The sequence below is a fragment of the Falco rusticolus genome, chromosome 3 (genome assembly GCF_015220075.1).
Source record: "Falco rusticolus isolate bFalRus1 chromosome 3, bFalRus1.pri, whole genome shotgun sequence".
In the NCBI taxonomy this organism is placed as follows: domain Eukaryota; kingdom Metazoa; phylum Chordata; class Aves; order Falconiformes; family Falconidae; genus Falco; species Falco rusticolus.
Window position 1 is genome coordinate 94997834 of NC_051189.1, and position 21634 is coordinate 95019467.

The window sequence follows — 21634 nt, forward strand, 5'->3', positions numbered from 1 at the left end:
TTGCAGGGCAGGGAGCAGACATGTAGCCCTTCGATTCAGAAAAGGTGCACAGGACAGAATCAGAGGCACCATTTATTTTTTACGCTCCCAGCCTTTCACATTTGATTATCGAACTGGTTTAAATCACTCTGCCCTCACTAGCTAGAATGGGATTCCCGTTGCTCCCCATCGGAAGGGCATTTCTTATTTTAGCTACACTTTGCGAACGCGAGGGCTGATGCTCTGGGAATCTGGTCTGGGCTGAGACATGCACGTACCGAGGAGGGAAAGGGAAGTGCACATTCTGGAATTTAAATGCGAGGCAGAAGACGAGTAAACAAACAAGGAGCTGATCTGATTACGCAGTTGAATTTATCATGGACAATAAAGAAATCGCCTTTAAATGTAAGGGTTTGGATAAATGAATACTCCTAGCAAGTGAATAAAATGTATTCAATTAACTAAAAACCTTGTGCACTTCTGAACTGAAGTGGAATCGACTGTAATTGATTTATTTGAAACCAGAGGTTAAGGACTGAATTAGCTAAGTACAACTGGGTATTTCAAGCCACTGACTTCTCAAATGTCAAATCCCTTCTATTTTAAATATTATTTCAGCTGCGGGGCATTGCTGTCCTGATGGCTGTTCCACCAGTTAAATCTCAAATTATATTAATATTTGATTTTTGGAGGGTGGGGTAAATTATGGTACAAAGAGGAGGGCTGTCCTTGTTCACGGCGAAAGAGCACCGAGCTGTATTTTGGTTCACATGGAGGAATTAGCTTAGCGTGGCAGCAAGGGTCTAACATTCAGCCACCACTCACCCTCATTTCAGCCAATCTGGGGGGGGGGAAAATAGCAGATTTTTGTTTAGTGTATAAAAGCATGACCTAGAATTTCACTGCTGTGCCTTGATCACAATGTTAAAAACGCATCCAAAGAATGCTAAAGTAATTAGCACATTTTAGTAACTGCATATTGGTCACAGCAGAGAAGGCTGAACCAAAGCTAGTCTGATTTCCATTATCGCCTGTAAAATCCTGCCTTAGAAATAATAGTAATAAAGAAATCTATGCAAGGTCATTTCATTCCTGTTTTCTGGTGGCTTGCTAATGCAGCAGCAGGATACTTAAAATGTGCTCTCCTAGCATAAAGTAGCTAATTATATCTTTAAAACATTATTTATTATGACCTTATAATGTTCTAGCATAAGACTGCTTTATACATTGCCCAGTATAAAACGATTATATTGGGTACAGGTTTCAAAAAGTAACAAGCATCTGTAAATCCAGATATGAATGAATGGTATTTAATAAGATTGTTTTCGTTTAAAAATGAGTATTTATGTGTTGCTGTAGAAAGAGCAGCAATGTATTGCTGTTTATGAATGCTATTGTGCCTGAGGTTAGGATCCCACACACAATCTGAGATGCAGCCAAGAAAAACAGCCCTGATAGACAATGCTTCACTTCACCTGCTACAATACTGTGCATTTCATTTATGTCAAGAATATGTACAGTTAGGGTTCATTCACCTCATTATTTTGTTACATCTACTTTACAGTTAACCAGTCTCTCTTGGAAATAATAAATAACTGTTTTTAAAACAATTGCAGCTTTGCATTCAAAAGATCCACTTTCAATTTATAGGGAAAAAAATATTCACCATTTTTATAAACTGGCTGGCTCTCGAAAATAGAATTTAGACTCCACCAACTCTCTTTCTGCTTGGCAAGATTGATTTTACACTGCCTTCCATAAGTAGATTACCAAAGCAAAATGAAACATCTTGGGCTTTATCTAATGCTTTGCTTCACCAGCCCTACCAAACGTCAAAATATATGAGCAAATGTTAATTCTCTTTGCAGCTTCATTGTAAACACCTCCCTCTTAACCTCCTCAATTTCTGCCCGAGCAAAAAGAAAAGAAAAAAAAAAAGGGGGGGGGGGGTACGACACACGGACGGACGGGGACAGAGCGAGTCAGGGAGGGCAGGAAAGAGAAAGAGAGAAAAATCAGCTACCACCACCAAAATATCATCAGCACTTAAAGGAGACCATCTCTTTAAAATGCCTTTACATTCTAAACTGCATTAACCTCCCCTCCTATGATATAATATAATCCAGCCTGATCCCGACTTCACCTACGCCCTGGGCCAAAGAAAATAAGAGTCAAAATCTGAATTCTCGCATGTTTTTACAGCCCATCTTCAAGACGTGCACTCCATTTTTTTTTAAAGCAAACTTCCCTATTTTACAACTGGTTTCCACAAGAAGAAACTCAAGATAAAAATTTCAGTCCCTTATAAACTGACACAACCATCTCAAAATGTCAGTCTGTGCATTCCACTAAAACACGAACCATCAATCAGAAATAATCTGTCTCCTGCAAGATTTCACTAAAGTTCACAACCGTGAGATGATTTTGTTGGCATCAGCTATGGAGCTTTTCTTTTTTCTTGAGGGGGAGGGAGCACCCAGCTCTGATTCACCAGTATATAGGTTTTTTCATAGCACCTAATTTTCAGTATTTGCTCGGTAATTATTCTTTTGAAAATGTCCTTCTCAAGATTTTTTTTTTTTTAATCTCTGCTCTCCATTAGGACAACTACATGTACAAAATTTTATAGGCTTATAATTCTGCATGCTATATATGAACATAAATAAAAACCTAGAGGTCAACATAAATAAAATAAAACTTTATTTTTTAAATAAAACTATGTTTTGGTTAAAGAAAAGATAGTGTGTCATTTTGTTAGTAGTACAGACAATTTTTTATCCAAAAGAATACATTGTGCTTTATTGTGTCATTTGTCTGAATACAGACTCAGTGGAATATCTAAATGATACCCTGCTCTGAACTCCAAGTTGAAAGTAAGTTTTTATTATACTTGAGGGAAACAATGGGTTCAGCTGCTTATTGCAAGGAGCAATTGTCAAGGGAGAGTTAAACTCAATTACTGTAACCATACTGAATAAAAAATACTGCCAAGAACAAAAATACGCCTGGGTAAAGACAGCCACTGAATAAAAAAATCGACATAAAGCGTATCAAATATTTATTTATCTGGGCAACAAAGGACTATGATACATTGATAGGCATGGAAACTACTGCCGGCACAACTCAATACAATACAACTATAACTGCTTCCAATATGGCCAGTGGAAATACAGGATACCAGGTGGTCCCAAATGTTTAAAGTTCTTTGGGAAAAAAAAAAAAAAAAAAGAAGAAAAAGAAAAAAAGGAGAAAAAGAAAAACAAAAGAAAGGGAGAAAGAAAAAAAAAGGGGAGGAAAAGGAGAGAAAAGCTAAATCTTGTTTTAAAAGACAATATTAATTTATTGCTCTGATGGTGCTTTCGGGAGGAGGACAGTGGATGAAAATAACTTCTTTCATTTTCCACAACACATAAGGGTTGTAAAACCACTAACATGTTTAAAAACCTTGCCAGGGTCCAACATCACTTTATTTTATCTTCAATGAGAAACTAAATGTCATACTAATTATATATAAAAATTCATGGTTTTTTATTTGTTCAGCTGCTTCATTGTCGCCTTTAACATGCTACAACAGGGCTAAAAATGATGAATCCCAGAGAAAAACCCCCAAAAAACCTCTGATATCTAAATAAGTACCATGAACCACATGATGAACTAAGAGGGGAAGATTTAAAACCCACTAAACAAGAGGTAAACGAGATCACCAGATAAATAAAAAAAGGCTTAAAACAGACTCACCATATTTACAATTCCCATTAAATTACACATAAATAAATATATACATACATGAACACTGATTCCCTTATATAATAACCGTGAATCGTGTTGCAATAGAAAGTTCAAGTTGGTCGCTTTACCTTGGACAGGAAAAAGTTCTACAACTGAAGATATGACATGGAACTGCTTGTGTTTTGTGTTCAAGTTTATTCACAATACTGATAAAATGTCATCAGTCCTTTTTGCCTTTTGTCTGTTTGCTGTTGCTGCTGTACCTTTATCGCTTTTTTCATTTTTAATATGGCTACAATCTTAACTGAAGTTTATGTAAGGGAAGGTGGTGATTCAGTCCGGTGAAGCTCATAGAATTTTTTAAGTATTATTTATTTCTTTTTGGTTTTTTTTTTTAAATTTTTTATATATTTTTAGAAAAAAAGTCCTTTTCTTTTTTTGTTTTCTTTTTTTTTTTCCTCCTTTTGTTTTATTTTAAAAAAAAAGTTCACAAACTCAAGACAGAACTTTTTTTCTTTGCTGGCTCCGTCCCCCTGTTCTGTTCTCTTAGGCTCCAAACTGGGGTAAAACGATGGTGGCATCGGGGAGAGGGGGGGAAGTTAAGAGGGAGCAAATGGAAATGTGGATGCTGGGAAGGGGTGTGGGGAGAGGGCTGAGCAGTCCTGCAGAGTCAGAGAACAGGATTGGCAGAAGGATGCTCATTCTGTTGCTGTAGCCTGGGGTGCTGGGTGCAGGGGAGAGGGAGGAGGGAGATGAATGGATCGATGGGCTATGAGGGGGAAGGGAGAGGAGTGTATGTGGGGGGGAATCCTCACTTTCGGTGCTTCTCCTCTTTGTCGCCGCTTTTGGTGCTGTTGTCTGTGTGGCTGTTGGGATTGTTGCTGAGGTACATTTTGTCCATGGCCTTGAGTGCCTCGGTGAGATAGTTCTGCAGGGCAGTGACGGCAGCGCACACCGCCGGGCTCCCGAAGCCGTGCGAGATGAGGTTGAAGTGGGTCAGGCAGCTCTGGATGCCCGGCTCCAAAATGGGGTTGGGCCGCGAGTTCCCCAGGGGAGATCGGTCCTGAGCCAGCAGGTCGGTGAACTCTTTACAGATCTGTCTGTAGCACAAATGGAGCAGAGAGACAGAGGGAAGGAGGCAGGGAGGGAGGGGAAGAGAGAGGGAGAGAAATGAACCATCACTGGCAGCAGCAAAGCCTGTGCATTCTCCCTGCTAGATTACACAAGCCCCTGGATCAAGGGGGCTGCTGCCCTCGAGTGCACACACGCTCCGCTCTCTCTCCTCTCCCTCTTCTCTCTACACATCCTTCCCCCTAATTCTCACACTTTGCCAGCACGCACAAACCTCTTCCTTCACCTCGCTTGCCACACACATCACGCCCCGGCTACAGCCAGCGCATGGGCAAACAGGCACGCAGATACCCACACATCCCAACTGCCCCCACCAGTCCCCTTATCGCAGCCCCCTACACCCTCCCCACAAACACCCATCCTTCCGGCCCAGTTGGGTTTTGGAGCAGATACACAGTTCAAAGTTCCCAAGCAGAGCAGAAGGGAATAGATGGGGTGCAATATCTAAAGGGAGGTTCAGGGATTTAGCCATGTCTTGGAAGATTATGTTTTTATTATTTTATTTCTTTGAACTGGAAAGAGGCACGAGCCTCTTCCTGCACAAGGCTAAAATGCGGCTGTTTGTCAGGAATAAAGAGCGAGGGCAGAGAGGGGAATCGAGGCTTTAAATTAGGATATTCTGAAACATTTATACATGTACGTCTACATCTCCAAATCCAAAGGGACCTTCCCACAGAGGGGAAAGCTGATGCTAACCCAGGTCTGGAAATTTCCTTCCAGGGAGGTGGGAAGAAAGGCTACAAAGGCATGGCACAGAAGTTCAGTTATATCATCCACTCCCTGCACAAATGGTTGGGGAAATAACACACCTTAGAGCAAGAGAGCTCAGAGGCGTGTTGAAACAGTTTGTATTCTAAAACCCATGTTAATGTCTTCCAGTCATAAAGCGGCTCCCATCTTCTGCCTGCGTCCTCTGGCACTGTGCCCTTTGGTGACACCTCCATTGGTAATTAAGGGCTACTAAACAACCCTTTTAATTTCCAGCAAACATATCAAAACAATCATTTTCTTTTCACGCACCACCTGGAAGTCTAGGCAGCACCACCAATGATAAACTCCACTAGCACTTTAACTGCGTACAGATTGTCATTTAAAATATATTTTTAATATCCCCATATTCACTAAGTAACAGAGCTGCTTAGGCAGAAAGAACCATTGCCGATTTTAATGAACTGAAATCAGTTTAATGTGCCAGTTTTATTTTACTGTCAATGGGAAGCCTTCCCCTTCTACTTAAATTGATAAGCTAAGTGAAAAGGCCCAGGAAATGTTTTGCTCTGAAGAATTACTGCTTTTTCTTTAACTAAACATCCACCCACAATTTTCACGACTTGCTTTCAAGGTAATCTGCACAAACCGACTTGATAGAAACCAAGCTGGGTTATAGAGTTTTCCTATAGCAGGAGAGCAAATACACCCCCTCACAACGTGCAAAACTATCAGCCACCGGCTATGTGGCAAATGCTCACAAATAAAAGCCCCAAACCCAGGTTATTCGCCCTCCCCTGACTTCTGAGTAACATGCCAGGAAGGTAAATGTCTTACTTTGTAGCTAGAAGCATGTTTTTTCTTGTGACTTGCTCGTTTGGATCGGAATGTTGTCGGTTGAGAAATTCAGCTACTGCTTTGGCAGGAAATTCTGTCTCACAAACGTACCCAAAATCTCTAGCTAGATGTACTGCTTCTCCTGAAAAGGGAGGCACGGGTGGGGATGGGAAGGAAACACACAGCTCATCAGTACACATAGCACAGAGGCAAAAATCCATTAGAAAAAAAAAAAAAAAAAAGGCACTACATTCTACTCGGGCTTTTCTTCTAAAAGGCTTGGACTTTCTTTGAAAAAGGTAAGGTAAGAAATGCTAATCACATCTTATCTTGCAGGAGTTTTCTCTGCTTCAGTCAAGGCAATGCAAATGTGTATTTTCATGACAATCGTTACAAGTGAAATCTCGCATAAAAAATTTGTAAAGTTTACATTGACTAACAGATACTTTTAGACTGGCAGGCTCCATCCACCTAGTATGTGTGCTTAGATTTACATATCCATACCTATACGCAGCCATTTAGGTACATTTCATTCACAGCTATTGACTCTGGAAATGTTTGCTCGCCTCAGCCCCGTCTCTATATTCTTTTGCAATGCATCAATGATTAATATTGATCATAATTACTCCTAGAGCTCTTCTAAATAAAATGCATTAAACAGCTAAGTGTTTAAAATTTAACTTGATCGCATATAATTATATGTTCACCCCCAAACGATTAACCATGAGAATTTTAGGGTCATTCCACCGAGTCTGTCTGTTTTGTTGATTTTCAAATCTTTGGTTTTAATTTCCTGAACCAGTTGGTTTTTACTGCAGGGCTTCCTGCCATTAGCTCTAGCTCCGGAAGAACGCATGCGCCAATTAGAGCTTCAAAGCCTCAGTCCAGTGAGCTTGTTTCCATAAAATGGAGCGGATCATAAACAATAACAGTACTCTAGAAACTGTCTCATCGCTACAGGACTCAAAGCCCCAGCAATGTTTACGCTATCATCCCCCCAAAATTAGCCACCATCTCTAAATTATCTGGAGATCAGGCCTCTAGTTTTGTTTCTCAAAAAAATCATCCTTTTAAAGCCATTGTATGTGAAAGCCAAACAGAACAATAGATTACCATAAAACCTTCTCCATATTCATTAACATCACAAATAATGTTAAGTATCTACCAAATCTAGACTTTTTACAAGTTTTCCCCTTGTGATTTTTTACTACAGTGCGTCGATGCAATTGCAAAGCTTTTCCAAATACACGAAGACACAGTAATTTTCACGCAGTATAAATATAGTGCAGCCACTAATCCTGATGTTTAAAAAAATGAAGCCTGGCATTGCGCAGCGCTTCTTTCCCCATCCCTTTGAACATGAAACATTTCTTGCAGAATGCAAAGCGACAACAAAACAAAGCAACACATTTCCTCCTACACAACCAAACTTAAGTTAAACCTGCACAGCCCAGGCTGAGCTTAAAAGCACTTTGCAGACTGAACTGGTCTAAAATGCACATAATAAGTGAGGGGAAAGGAGGAGGATCTATTTGCTGGTCTTGGGCTTACTTTGTGCCAGTGTGACACAGCAACTGCTTGAAAACTAAATGACTGCAAACTCTTGAGCTTCCCACCTTCCGGTTCTAACAGCATAGGCCGTCCCAAGGCTTTAAAAGTAAGTTGCACCTTTTCTGGCCAAATGAGAAAAGAACAATATAGCCAAGGGAACACATGTCCTGAAAATGAGAACCAAAAGGGGTGGGGGGGGTGGGGGGGTGCAACTTTGAGGCTTTCAGGACACCATTAATTCATGGCTGAGGTCAAGGATTCCCAAATGAATTCAGGAAGTAATGGTCACGCATTTCTCAAATGCAGATGTCAGAAGACTTAAATGATTTACTGTTACGTGGCTGCAGGCTGGGAGGGAGAACATACTTAAAGTAGCTGCAGTTTCTGACATTTAAAATTGGTTGGTTGTCCACCTGCGGCAGAAGGACAGCAGTGAAGCATTACGAGGCTCTGCTCCCCGTAATTTCCAACTGGATGTTCAGGGGTCTTGTACGGCACTGAGCCCACAGCCCCTGTTTGCAGGGATCCGGCCCATGCTGCTCCCAACGAGATCCGGGTACGCTGGGGAGGGATTGCTCACCTGAACAAGGGAGCAAGACGGGGCCTTGAAAACATCTAGCTCAATAGCCTTGAAAGCAAATACATGGTAGAATGCAATGCTGAGTCTGCAGGACTCATGGAAGCCCACTTGGGGTTAAAACAAAAAGCAAAGGCAGACATTTAACATTTTTTTCCCCAAGGCATAGAAAGTAACACCCTTCCAATTTCCAACAAGCAGCACTGACTTGAGGGGGGGGACAGGAGGACCAACCAACCCAACACCAAAACTTCTCCCATCAGGCAAAAGCAACAGGCCATTTTCCAAAGGAGCCCTCCCTGCTATTTGAGTCACTTACCCTCCACCAGCGACGTGAGCAAGGTGACGTTAGCAGCTTTACGCCTCCCGGCTGGCAGGTTTAATCCTATTTTGTCCAGTTTCTCCCTCAGAGATCTCCCTCCGTTTTTAGACTTCGCCCTGGTTCACACAGACAGGCATTGAGAAACAGGGCTGGCTTCGGCTCCCACCCGGATCCCCCCGACCCATCGCCTTCCCGCCAAGGGGGTACAGGGGTGGGGGTGCTGGGGGGCTGCGGGGGGCTGAAGAGCGAGCACAGCTGAAAGCTGTCTCAGACATAGGGACGGGGCTTTGGATGGCTCCATGTCTCGGCAACAGGGGCCCTCGCTGAGGTCTGGATCAGCCCCCAGCTGGCGGGGCAGCTCAGAGGCGCCATGGGCCTGGGGGCAGCTTCTCCTCACAGCGCCGGGGCAGCGGCCCAGCCTCACCCCGCTCCCACCACGCAGCACGGCCGCCCTCACGCTAATCCCTGCGGCCCATCTGCGGCTTTTCGGCAGAGCCGGACGGAGCCGGGCCGTGCAGGTGGGAGCTGGTTTAATTAATCCTGGATATTATTCCCTACCCGGGCGCTGCGTAATTGCCTGGCTGAGGCCGCAGGCCCAGGGCAGTGGGTGGCGGGGTGGGTGCCCATGGCGAAGCACCCACCACTAGCCTCCCTGCTCCTGGGGGTGTGGTGTGTAGGGGGGTCACCCCCTTGATGGGACAGCATGGCGCGAGGAGGGGGGAGACACGGGTCCTGCCGGGGGGGGGGGGGGGGGCACACCAGCACGTTGCCATGGCTACCGCGCCCCCGCCTCGCAGCGCTGCCCCGCCCCCTAGCGGCGGGCGCCGCACGCCCTCCCCCACCCCCGCCGCCCCGCGTGGGCTGTCGTCGTGCTCCCACACCCCGCCCGGCACGGCACGGCACGGCCCGGCCCGGCAGCGGGCGTTATTCGCCGCCGCCACCCCGCCTCCTGCGTTCCCCCGCCCCTCACCTCCGGAGCACCCCGCCCAGCAGGGAGGCGTTGAGGCACTCGGGCGGCGAGAGGCGTCTCTGCACTTCCGCCACCGTGACCTTGTATTTGGAGGTGGAGCTGAGCAGCGAGAGGCGGCCCGGCACCGAGCAGAAGACCTCGTTGGGGTTCACCACCCCGCCGAAGAGCGTGTCCTTGTTGATGGGGATGGAGGAGACGGCGTTGTTGTTAGACTTGGAGAGGGACACGGGGCCTGCAGGGAGGGAGGAGCAGGGAGGTGAGGGTGAGGAGCGGGCGGGGAGCCGGGGAGGCGGGAGGGGGGGCGCGGCGGGCCAGCCCCGGTCCCGCACCGCCTACGGAGGGCAGTGCGGCCGGCGGGGCAGCCCTCGGCTAGCCGGGGGGAGCAGGGGGAGACCCTCGACCCGCAGCAAAGAAATTAAAAAAAAAAACAAAAATACAAAACAAAATAAACCCCGACCCTGCGCCCCCCCCTTCAGCCCGGTGGGGGGCTGGCGGCTGTTAAAGCACGTCAGCACCGGCCGTGTCACACGCCGCGGGCGCCGCCGGCCGCCCTTGCCGCGGAGGGCGGGCAGCCGGGTGGCACCGGGGTACGCGCCGCCGGGCTCCCCCCGGGACGGCGCCGGCCCGCCCGCCCCGCCGCCTCCCCTGTGCGCAACTTTTGACGTGGAAACCCGTCAGGCGGCGCGGAGCCGGGACGCGTGTGCCCCGGTGGCGGGGCGCGCACCGGGATGCAGCCCGGCCCCTCCCCGCCGGCTGCCTTGCGGTGCCCGCTGGCCTCGGGTCCCGGGCGGGTCCGCGGCCGCCTTTGCCTTCCTCCTCCGCCCGGGGCACGGCCCAACCGAGTGGGGGGCTCTGCCTTTTGGATAGATCACTTGTGACATTAATAGCTCTGGGAAGGCTAATAGATACAACAGGAGTTAAACGAACTCTTGAGATTACTAATAAAAGAGCCAATTATCATGTCGACTTGGAAAGAGCATCTCTTAAGATTTATCCCTTGCACATCTAATTTGACGTGACAAAGGCTTTACAGGCGGGGGGGGGGGGGGGGGAATGAAACTTTGAGCTTCTTGGCTGCACAGCGATTAGGGTTGGCAGAGAGGAGAGCGGCCCTGCTCAGCACCTCGCTCCGGTGGCGGCCGGGGTACCCCTGTCCCGGGCGGCCGAACGGCCGTGGCACCCCCCGGCGCGGGCAGCAGCCGGCGACCACCCGCTCAGCCCCGCGAATTTTGCTCCAGCAGCAGCTCCCGACAGAGGATCCAAACGCAAACCGACCGCTTTCCACCAAGCAAACCTCCTTTGCAAACTGCCCTGTGCCACCTTTCCCAATCCTTCGGTCTTCCGAAGAAAGACGGGAAAAGGAAATAGATTGCAAACACGCCATAAATATTTTGTACGATTTGAGGACCAGCATCCAAGCAATTCAATTCCAAATGAAGCAAGCGCACAAAGCCAACGAAAACCAAACCACCCTGACGGACAGCCATCAGTTTCCAGAAACTCGCCCCTCGTTCTCCCGACAGTCCACCTCGTCACCGCCGTGATTTAAATAAGAAAACCCGAAGAAGGAGGAACAACGTTTTCTCTTTCACAGCCCAGTTTACCAACAACGATTACACACCGCCGCTCAGCCCGATGCAAGGGGCAAACCATGAAACCGAATTGTTTGCTAATGCACTAAAACACCGGCTCGGATTTTCTAGATCATCTGCTAACGTTTTTTTCCCTCCCTAATGACAACAATAATTAAAATACCCGGCAAACGCGGCCATTTAAGAGGGCAGTTTTCAACCCGCATCGCCCGTTTTCTTTCTCTGCCTCCACCCTTTTGACCAACAGTACGTGCCAAAGGAAGGAGCCCGGGGCCGGGGGGCTTGGGGGGGATGGGGGGGGGCGGGTAAGTCCTCCCCGCCAGCAGTCCCCAGCCTGTGACGACATGTTTGGTATGCGCAAAACGGCTTACCTTTCTTAATTACAGTTTGATCTGGGATGTTAATACCGGGGTCTTCTACGTGCTGCAACAAAAGGAACAGGCAGCGATGTAAATGTACAACCACAACAAAAGGCAGGGAGGGGTGGGTTGGGATGGGGTGCGGGAGAAGTTGTGTACCCCTTTCCCCAGGCAAGCTGCGAGGAGGGAAACAACAGATCCTGCCGGGGAAGAGAGGGGGGACGGGGATGGAACACGGGATTTGGGGGGATTTCCTTTATCAGGAGGAATCCTGCATCCCTCCCCGCTCTTCCCCCGTTCCCCAACAAATAGAAAAAAATAATAAATCACCCCCACACCCCCGGGGCTTGCCCGGCCGAGCCCGACTGACGAGTGGCCTCCAGCTTCTGCGGGGTCTCTCCTCCCTTCCCTTCTTTTCCCTCCCCTCCTCCCCGGGAAGCGGCCCCGGCCCGGCCCGGCCCTTCCCCGCCGCTGCGGGCGCAGAGCACAAAGGAGCGGGAGCGGTGCGGAGCCGGGGGGGCCCGCACCCCGCGCCCCCCCACTATTGTCCCCTCGCAGGTTCCGCGGTCGCGGCTACAGCTGGGGTTCGCGCGGCAGAGCCACGACGTGATTAGAAAGTCAAATGAAATCATGTTTTCTAATTCCAAAAACTGACAGGCAATATAATGTCTGGCTGTGTTTACAAATTAACACCAGTGCTGCTGAGATAGAAGATTTCGCAATCGTTACAAAACCCAGGCATTACCATTTAAAAAACTATTACTTCCTTCTCTAGTCTTTGTCCAACAATAATACTGATTCTAACATTTTCCATTCTGTCTTGGATTTATGCTCCTGTTAATTGTGCCTGATCTCAATGATTCCGGGTGGATGGTACTAAGTTGCTTTATTACAGGTTTTATTATACTCAATGCTCTCATTTGTAACTTGCCTAAAGTGCTTCTGGATTTAAGTATAATTAAATTGAGAAATGTTCAGAAATGACTACTGCTGCAGTTCTTGTGTTTTAACTATATGGGGAAATATGATCCCTTTATGCATGCACCCTAAACCCATAAAGTAAATGTAGTGTGGCATAATACTTTTATTTGTGTTATTTCTACACATATTCCATACAGGGAGGACTGTTAAGTTTAAAATCCCACAGAGATATTTATGATTAAATAATTTTCACCGTCTACTTGATTTTCTTAAATATTTAGCGGTCGTTTTTATTAAAGGTTAACTGTTGCAGCAACAGAAAAATTCAAAAACGACTCTTTCCCGACCCAGATTTCTGTAAAGGGCAGTTTGGTTGTTTTGTTGTTGGCTTTTTTTTTTTTTTCCCTCCATAACTAGGTAAAATATTCTTAGAAAAGATACATCCTCTTATTTTTATGCTTTCCTTCATGCAGCCTGCTGATTCAGTTTTACAGAGAGAGAGAGGAAAAAAAAATGGCTGGGCTGGTTTAAGGATTTAAACCAGATGGCATTTGGTTTTCACGAAGTATAGCAATGCTATTAATTCATAGATCTGCAGAGGAGGCTTCCCGAATCAGCCCACTGCCATGGAGCACAATTGAGGAGAGGGAGAATTCAAGAGAATATTTTAGGTCATGTTCCTCCTACAGCAATCAGGGGCTTGCAGTCAACAAATTAGTTTATTCTTACTATTGCCTTCATGTTATTTTGTATCAAGTTTAAAGAATCGACCTGCTTTTAACGGATCCAAATTGCTGACTAAATCCTCCACTTTGGGAAATGTATGCGTTTATTGCAAAACTGCTAAACATAACCAGCAATTTTCTGTGGCTAATTTAGCCAGATGAGGGCTGTAATAAATTCACTATTTTCCCCGAGTATAATTTACAAAAGATTTCAAAATGACCCCCAAAAATAGGTAAGTTCATCTGAACATTATCCTTGCAACACGAAACTGTACTCATTAAACTGTCAGCAAATATATTGTTGTAATATTTGATCCTGTAATTTGGGATGGCATTTCAGCAAAAATCACATCCAGATACCACAGTTCCCTCCCTCCTCTTTCCTCCTGCAAGTCGAGCAGCTTTAGTCCCTCAGCACAAGCTCTGTGGGCTTTAATAAATTTATTGCCATGTTCTAATTCCATTTTCGGGGAGAAACCCTGAAACATGAACTTCGATCACGACCTATCACATTGCATAAGGCCACTTTCCTAACCGAACAATAGCCCTGGCTTGCTTTGTAAATAGCCCACGCGCTAATGTCATGCTTAATTAGAAATCATTTTTTAATCTTTATTTATCGATAACAGAATTAGGTCCCCCAAATAATGCATCCTCCAATAGGCTCCCAACATTTAATTTAATCTAGGGTGTAGCAGGTCTGGCTTGAATTTGATAACCTATAGCTAATGATTTATGAGGTCATCCCTTTGCACCACTGCTAAAAGGAGGCGGCAGCGTTTTAGTATACCTCTTGCCTGATTTGTCAATTAATTCCTTTAGAGAAGAGGATCTGCCGGTACCCTCTTACAACTTTGGATGTCGTTATCCCAGATGCCAATTCTGTAATCACGGGAAACCGATTTTTCCTTCTTAGGCCACTTTCACCCACTTTTTCTTTTTTTTTTTCCTTCCCCCTTTACGTTTGCCTGGGAGGACATTTAATGAGATCTCGCGTTTCAGACTCGTGTTTTTCCCAAGGCAGCGAGAAATCCCCATATGCACGGCCCTGTGGTGATATTATATATTCTTCCAATCGTAACAGCTTATTGTCATTGAGAAGGAAAGATATTGTTAACGATGACAGTAATTTGATTTATTTATATTTTAGCGGGCACGTTAGCGGGGAGGCGTCGCGCAGGGACGAGCTGCGAGAACCTATTGTTCTAGGTGGGGGCTTCGCCTTTCCCGGGAGGGGGTGTCTTTTATTCCCTCCCCCCCTTTTTTTTTCCTGGGGGGAGGGGGATCCCCCTCCCTCCCCACCCCCCTTCGAAGTTCAGCTCCCGCGGGGAGGGGGCCGGGGGACGAATGGGTCGGGGGGCAACCCCTTTGCTTACCGGCACGTCCTCGATGGCGTGGGGGATGGAGTGGAGGGGCAGGTCGGCCAGCCCCGAGCCCAGCCCGTGCGGGGCATGCAGCAGGTCGTCGTGCCGCCGGTAGTCCCTGCGTGGGTCGAGCCCCGAGAGCTGGTGGGGCAAACCCCGGTGCGTGTGAAGTAGCCCCGTCTCCTGGCTCTGCCTCTGTCCCGGCCATCCTGGGTGCTGGGGCTGCGGCTGGGCATGGAGGGGGTTGAGGCTGTAGGGGTCGTTCACGTGGGAGTAGGGGTCCTGAGACTGGGGGTAGATGGGCTGGTAAGGGGGGGGGAAGTAGGGGGGCTGGAAGTCGGCGTTGGGGGTGTGGGAGAGCGGCGGGGCGCTGGTGTAGGGAGACTGACCCACGGTCCCCAACTGGGGTAGCCGGGCTGTCCCATTGCTGGTACTGTCGTGGCGCTCCTGAGGTGGGGGGGCGGCGGGGGAGGGGGGGGAGGAGGGAGGGGGAAGGAGGGAGAGAAAAGAAAAACAAAGATAATATGAAACTGTTTCTCCTCAAAATCGACTTGCGAATTTCACCTATGGGGCAAAGATGGGCAATCCGTCCGCTCCGAGGCGGAGAGAGCAGATCTGAGGCTTTCTCTGCCTCTCGTTTCCCTTCGCACGCAATTAAGAGGAAGTCTCGCTTTTTCAGTAATAATAATAACGGCAGTAATGATAACAGCAATAACAGCAATAATTATAACAGGACTGCTTATAATAATTAATAAAACATTGCGGCGATACAGAGTGTGCTCCCGACAGATCGCGCCCCGGCATTTCAGGAGCAGGTATTTCCCGCAAATAAAAAGAATAATTCATAAGCAGGTATTATTAAAATCGTAATTCTACCACGACTCAAAATCCTCCCGCTGGCCCTGGGTAGAACCGAGACAAATACTGTCGCTAGGATTACCGGCAACGCATCCCAAGAAAACCCTGGAAAACCCAAGCCCACTGCCATTTTGTTACCAACAAACGCCGAAACAGGCTCTCAACAAACAGGTCGTTCCCCCCCGCGAGTTTTACAAATGTTTGGGGGCGAAGGCACCGCCGCGGCCCCCCACCTACGGGGAGAGCGGCCCCGGTGCCTGGCCGAGCTGCCCGCTCGCCACCGGGCGGTTTCGGCGCGGAGGGGGCGGCGGCGGCAGCCGAGGCGCCGGGGAAGCGGAGGAATGTGCCGGGCAGGGGGGGAAGCGCCGCCCCGAGTCCCGCCGTCCCGACGGGCCAGCGGCACCGAAACGCGCCCGGCTGGGTCGGCACGGCTCGGCGGGCTCCGGTAGCCGGGAAGAAGAGACTACAGGTATGTCCGGGGAAAAAGGTATGGCCTCCGAGGAGGAGGAGGAGGATTCAAGGGAAAGAGCCACGATCCCGAAAAAGGGAAACGAGAAAACTGAAAATATCCCGTTTGCAGGTGGCAAGGTGAAGAAATCGAAGCGGTAGGGTCCAAGCAAAGCCTTTTGCCGTTTGCGCGAAGCAGACCGAAAAAAAAAGAGGGGGGGGGGGGGTAAGAAAAAAAGAAAGCGAGAAGGGGGGGGGGAACCAAAAAGGTACACCAACGACTTTATAAAAAAGAAGGAAAGGAAAAAGCAAAAAAACCACCCTCTCTGGAAAGCTGAGTGCGAAACCCCGACCGCCACCGCCGACAACAATAGCAACATCCAGCACACACCAAACCCCCTCCAAGAGAAACGTGAAGCAACTCACCATAGCCGAAAAACTGTGCACTAACATCTGCGAAGAGTCGGGGGTTACAAGTCAAGGTAGGAAAAAAAAAAAAAAAAAAAAAAAAAAAAGGCAGAGGAAAGGGACCGGCGAAGCGCGCAACCCCCGGCGGAGCCCCGCGGGTGCGGGTGCGGCGCGGGCGCGGAGGGAGCGCGGCCGGAGCCCGACGCTAGGCGCGGGCGGCGGGACCGGGGCGCCGGGGCTGCTCCTGCACCGCGGGCGCGCCACTATAATCCATCAGAACTTGCACCGATCTCTGCTGCCCTTCATCGGGTGTTGCCAAGGCGAGCGCTCTATCCTGGCGTGGTGTGAGGAGTCAAAGTTGGTTGCTTTTTTTGTTTTGCTTTTTTTTTTTTGCGGTTTTTTTTTTTTGCCTTTTTTGTTTTGTTTTTAGCGTGTGTGTGTTTGTTTCTTAATCCTTTTTTTTTTCCTCTGTCTCTTTCTTTCTTTTTCTCCTTTGACTTAGCTGCTGCTTCACTTGAGCTCCTAATAACAGATCTGCTGCCTTCCTGGAGACTCCTAATAGCAGATATTCATGACTATTAATATTACACGAACACTTAATAAGGGAAGAATGGCTGGAAATCGAGCGTGAAGCGAGAAGGCAACTCAAGGCAGAGCCTGTTCTAAATGACGTCCATTGAATGAAGAATCAGTGTATCTAATCAGAGATGGGGGAGAGGGAGAGGGAGAGAGAGACAAAAAGGGAGAGAGAGGGAGCGGGAGAGAGAGAGGGGGGACATGCTGCTGCGTCTGACGAATCACAGGAAAGGGGCAACATTTTAAAAGGTTGCAGGGCATGCAAAAGTGAAAGAGAAAGAGATCCGGAGAGAGGGAGAGGGTGGGAGCCGAGGGGTGCGGGGGGGTGGGGGTGCGGAGGGGGGTGGGGTGGGTGGGAGAGACGGGCAGAAGGAGAGAGGGGAGGGGGCGCGGGATCCCCCCTTCCTTCCCTTCCCCTCCCTTCCCCCCGCCGCCGCCGCCGCCTCCCCATGCCCCCAGCCCCGCGGTCCTTCGCGGGCGCACCTCGGGCTGCGGCTGCTGCGCGTAGCCGGCCTCAAAGCCCAGGGAGAAGAGTGGCTGCTGGCTCCCCGCTTGGCTCTTGCCGCCCTCGGCCGCGCCGCCGCCTTTGCGCGGGGTGGGCTCCGCGGGGCCGCCCGCCGCCGCCGCCCCGTCCATGCCTCGACGGCGCCCCGCCGAGGGGCTCCCCGCGCCGCTGCCCCCGCGGCGGCCGCCCCGCGCCGCCGAGCCGGCTCGCCTCCGTGCCCTGCGTCCCGGAAACCGGCTGGGAAAGTTTTTTTGGGTGTCTCCCCTTCTGGGTGTCAGCCCTCCTCCTCCTCCTCCTCCTCCTCCAGTCCGAGCCCAGCGCCGAGGCCGGCGGGCGCCCGGGGTGGGGGGGCTGGGGAGCCCAAGGAGCATCCGCCGGGCTCCCCGCGGCCCCCCTCTCGCAGGATCCAGGAAAAGACGGGGGGAAAAGGCACGAGGCGGGGAGGGAAGGAGGGCGGGGGGGACGCGGGGGGGAAGAGGGAGCCGGGAAAAGAGGCAAGGCGAGCGCTTCTCCCGGCCCAGACAAGCCGGGGCTCCGGCGCAACCCGTCGGACTGGCTGTGCAACTCCCAAACAACTCCCTCAAACCGGCACCGCTCCGCTCGCCGCCGCTGCCCCGCCGCAGCCTCCGCGCCGCCGGCGCCCGGCCCCGCGCTCCGCCCGCTCCTGGCCCCCGGCGCTCAGCGCGGCCAGCAGTACTTCCAGCCCCCCCCCCCCCTTTTTTTTTTTCTTTTTTTTTAAAGGCAGGTCCCGTCCCCATCAGGGCGCAGCCACCCTCTTTACCATCCTCCCTACAAGTCCCCTCGCATCCGCGCCCGGGGAGAGCGCGCAGAGCCGACCGCACACGCACGCACAACAGCCAGCGGGGCTACGGCGGAACGGCCGCTGCTCCCCCCGCGGCCGGTAGCACCTCGGTGCGAAGTCCCATTAGCGCAAGGCAACAAAAGCCATTTGCGATGAAATCCACACGCTCGCACGTGTGCACACTTGAACACCGATCCTGGGGGAAGGGAGGGGGAGAGACACGCTTTCCTCCCGAAATCCAGCCGAGGAATATGTATCTCTATTTTTTTCCGGCTTAAAAAAAAACACCACAAAAAACAAACAAGACCCAAACCCAAACCAAAACCAAACAGAACACCCTTATCAACTCATTTCTAGAAATCAAGCATCCGCCAGCGAGTGGATCTAAGAGCTCAGCTCCCGCACCAGGAGACAGCTTTTATCCCAAACTCCTCGATCCGGGAATAAACCACCAAAACCATTTAGTCGGCGGTGAGTCTGGCGAGTCCTCGGTCCCTTTCCTAAGCTACAGCATCGCCCAAAGCAGCGGCAGAGTCGAATGAGAGCGTGGCCCCCCTTCGTCCCAGACGTGCATGTCGGCAAGGCTCCGCCAGGCTGGGGGGAACCTTCCCGCGTGGGTCACGACCAAATAACTGCGTTCATTTGCCAAGTGGAGTCCTTTATTGAGAGGTTTAAACGCACCGCACTGGCAACTTTTGCGAAACGGGTGACAATGGTATTCGTTGGTTTGAGACTAGGCATGGGGTCCTGGGCATCGCTCTTCTTTTTCCTCTTCTCCTTTTTGTCAGATTAAAAGACACTCGCCTCTTTCTAAAAATATGGATGCACACACAGACACAGAGATGCGCGCACACAATCTCTGCTGAACGGCTCCCAGACCAAATTAGGTGGATTTTAATTTTTTTTTCCAAGCGGTTAAAATATTATTTCTCAAACCCGTGAGAGTGTGGCCCTGAAAATTACGAGGCTGGGGGAACACTGCTCCCAAACCCGTGATTTCAGTTCGGCAGCTGACCCTTGCAAATTTGTGCAGCTCGGTATAATCGACCCGCAGCTACATCGAAAAGGCTGAATTTAAGCGTCGGTCCTGAGCCAATTTATCGGGATGCCTCAGGTACCTGGCGTATAAGAATAATTCTCTTCCCTTTGTCTCTTTGCCCTTTCATTCATTCATTCATCCGTCCATCCATTTCAGTCATGCATCCATATGGATGAGTGTAGCGTCTTACTGAGCCTTATCTACGCAGGATCTACCTATAGACCAGACTGCTGCTGGATCCTGTTTGCCTTTCCTCATACACTTCCGACAAAGCCGGGTTTCCACAAGCCCCGAAGTTCCTGGGGAAGGACCCCAGCCCCTCTCCAGCTGCAGGACCGCAAGGAAGCCGGGCGAAGGAGCAGAAGTTTTCCTAAACGAAATTGAGAGACGGAGGGATGCTGCAGGTTCCCGCTCGCAGCTGCGGGGCCGGGGATCTACCCCGGCCGGGGGAAGCGCTTACCTCACATTCCTCATACTTGATATTATCCGTCAGTTTCCAAAGCATTTTCATGGATTGGCGTGAGAGAGAGGATTTGATTCTCCCTGCCTTTCCCTACGGTGGCGGTGCCGGGGCGGCGTGGGGAGCGCGGCTGGCGGAGGCTCTGCAGCTCCCGTCCGCGCTCGGAGATCTCCCTCTAATGGTGGAAACTTTTCCCTTTTCCAGCTCTTTACCCACAGCCTAATCGCCTCATTAGCATATCAACAACAGCCCAATTGCTCGCCAGCACAACAACCTGCAGCCATGGACACAGGTAGAAAGGACCCGCGAGGAAAAAAAAAAAAAAAAAAGGGGGGGGGGGAAGAAGAAAGAAAAAGAGAAAAAAGGAGGGGGGAAGAAAAAAAAAGAAAAAAAAAAAAAAAAAAAAGGTTTCTCCAACCCGCCGAGACCAGGCACTGGGGGGGGGGGGCAGCGGGCCTTGCCTGGGGCGGGCAGGCGATGGAGCGGGGCTCATCGGCCGCCGCTCCCCCCACGCCTCTGCCCACCAGCGGGGAGGAAAGTGGCCAGCGAAACCAGAGGCGACCGTCCCTTCATCTGCAGAGTTTGGGGCTAGCCATGAGGGCACCCCCGCGCGTTCTCCCCCCACACTTGGTTTGTTTTTTGGGTGTTTTTTCCACCGGGTTTTGAGAAACCAAAGCGAGGAGAAACGAGACTCGGGTCTTGCTCTAACGAGGTTATAGTCTGCGGAGGCTTCTGTTGCCCTCTGCATTTGATTTGATCTTTTTGGTGGATATTTGAAAAGCTTCTTTCTTTTGCAAACTATTTCGTTCCTTTCGGCTCTGCTGGCTATGGGTCTTCAAAACCAACCCAAACAAACCCCATATAACCTCCCAGATAGGAGTGGGCGAGCGGTAATAGGAATGTAGCAGGAGGCAAACCGTCTTTTGCAAGCACTTGAGCAAAGGGACAAAACAATGACCATCATAAAACTTTGGTACTTTCTTAGGTGGAGCGCTTCGTTTGCTTAACAATGCAAGCGCTCAGCCCGCCCTCTCGGGGGGCTGCTTTTCCACCCTTCTCCTCCTTCATTCCCCACGGTGCCCAGCCTGGATCCATCCACGGAAAGGGTTCTTTTCCCCCGATTTTCTTCTTTTTTTCCTCTCGGATCCCGCGCCGCTCCTAACGCCGAGGCGCTCTCCTCTCCGCGGGGCCGACGTGTCGGGCCTGGCGCGGCTCCCCACGCCCGTCGAGCCCCCCAGGCGTCCCCCGGAGCCGGGCATCCCCACGCGGGGCGAGCACCTGGCTGCCCTGCCGCTCCCCGAAACTTCCCTCTGCCGACCGCAAAACCTGCCCTGTCGGCCTGGGAGACCCTCCCGGGGCCACCCCCACCCCCCACCCCCGACGTCGGAGGAAAATTTACTGCCTGCAGCAGCGAACGGCCCCTCCACGCCGCGGGGGGCCCTGGGGGGGGGGCACGGCACACGCGTCCCCACGCCGGGAAGGGCGGCAAAGCCCCCAGGCTCCCGGGCCTGCTCCTCCACACACACATCTCTACATCCCCAAAAGAGTTTTTTTCTTTCCCCTTCCCCCCTCCTCCACCCCCCGATGCTCTTTTTTACCAGCGCTTTTGTCTGCAAGTGGCAGGAGAGTAAATTGTTGTTTTTACTCCCATTTAGGTTCAAATAGAGCTGGCAGATTAAGCCTAGTTAATGCCCCGGGGGGGGCTGGGGTGGGTGATGAGAAAAAGAGGAGGGGAGGAGGGTAACGAAGGGGCCCATCGCCCCTTGGCACAGCC

At 50.2% G+C, this 21634-nt stretch overlaps 1 protein-coding gene across 3 annotated transcripts; it reads right to left on the reverse strand.

Annotated features, from left to right (window-relative positions):
* Window positions 1-2721: 2721 nt before the first annotated feature.
* On the reverse strand, window positions 2722-20116 carry TFAP2A (transcription factor AP-2 alpha). 3 transcript variants are annotated; one of them, XM_037382052.1, is made up of 7 exons: window positions 17538-18198; window positions 14778-15212; window positions 11768-11819; window positions 9805-10036; window positions 8832-8950; window positions 6385-6526; window positions 2722-4808 (listed from the first exon to the last, which is right to left on the reverse strand). In XM_037382052.1, exons 1-7 carry the CDS (start codon window positions 17928-17930, stop codon window positions 4520-4522), a joined length of 1662 nt encoding a protein of 553 aa, XP_037237949.1. In that variant the 5' UTR covers window positions 17931-18198; the 3' UTR covers window positions 2722-4519. The 3 variants fall into 3 exon arrangements, with proteins under 3 accessions (XP_037237949.1, XP_037237951.1, XP_037237950.1); XM_037382054.1 differs by lacking the exon at window positions 17538-18198 and adding an exon at window positions 16497-16565; XM_037382053.1 differs by lacking the exon at window positions 17538-18198 and adding an exon at window positions 19861-20116 and having other exon boundaries at window positions 4108-4808.
* Between the last annotated feature and the right edge of the window lie 1518 nt (window positions 20117-21634).

Excerpts from the sequence above, each read along its gene's own strand:
- TFAP2A (XM_037382052.1), bottom strand. The coding sequence starts at position 17,930 with ATGCTCCTTGGGCTCCCCAGCCCCCCCACCCCGGGCGCCCGCCGGCCT. Across the intron at positions 15,213-17,537 it reads CGCAGCAGCCGCAGCCCGAG|GAGCGCCACGACAGTACCAG; the intron begins GTGCGCCCGCGA and ends CCCCCACCTCAG. Across the intron at positions 8,951-9,804 it reads CTGGGCGGGGTGCTCCGGAG|GGCGAAGTCTAAAAACGGAG; the intron begins GTGAGGGGCGGG and ends TGTGTGAACCAG.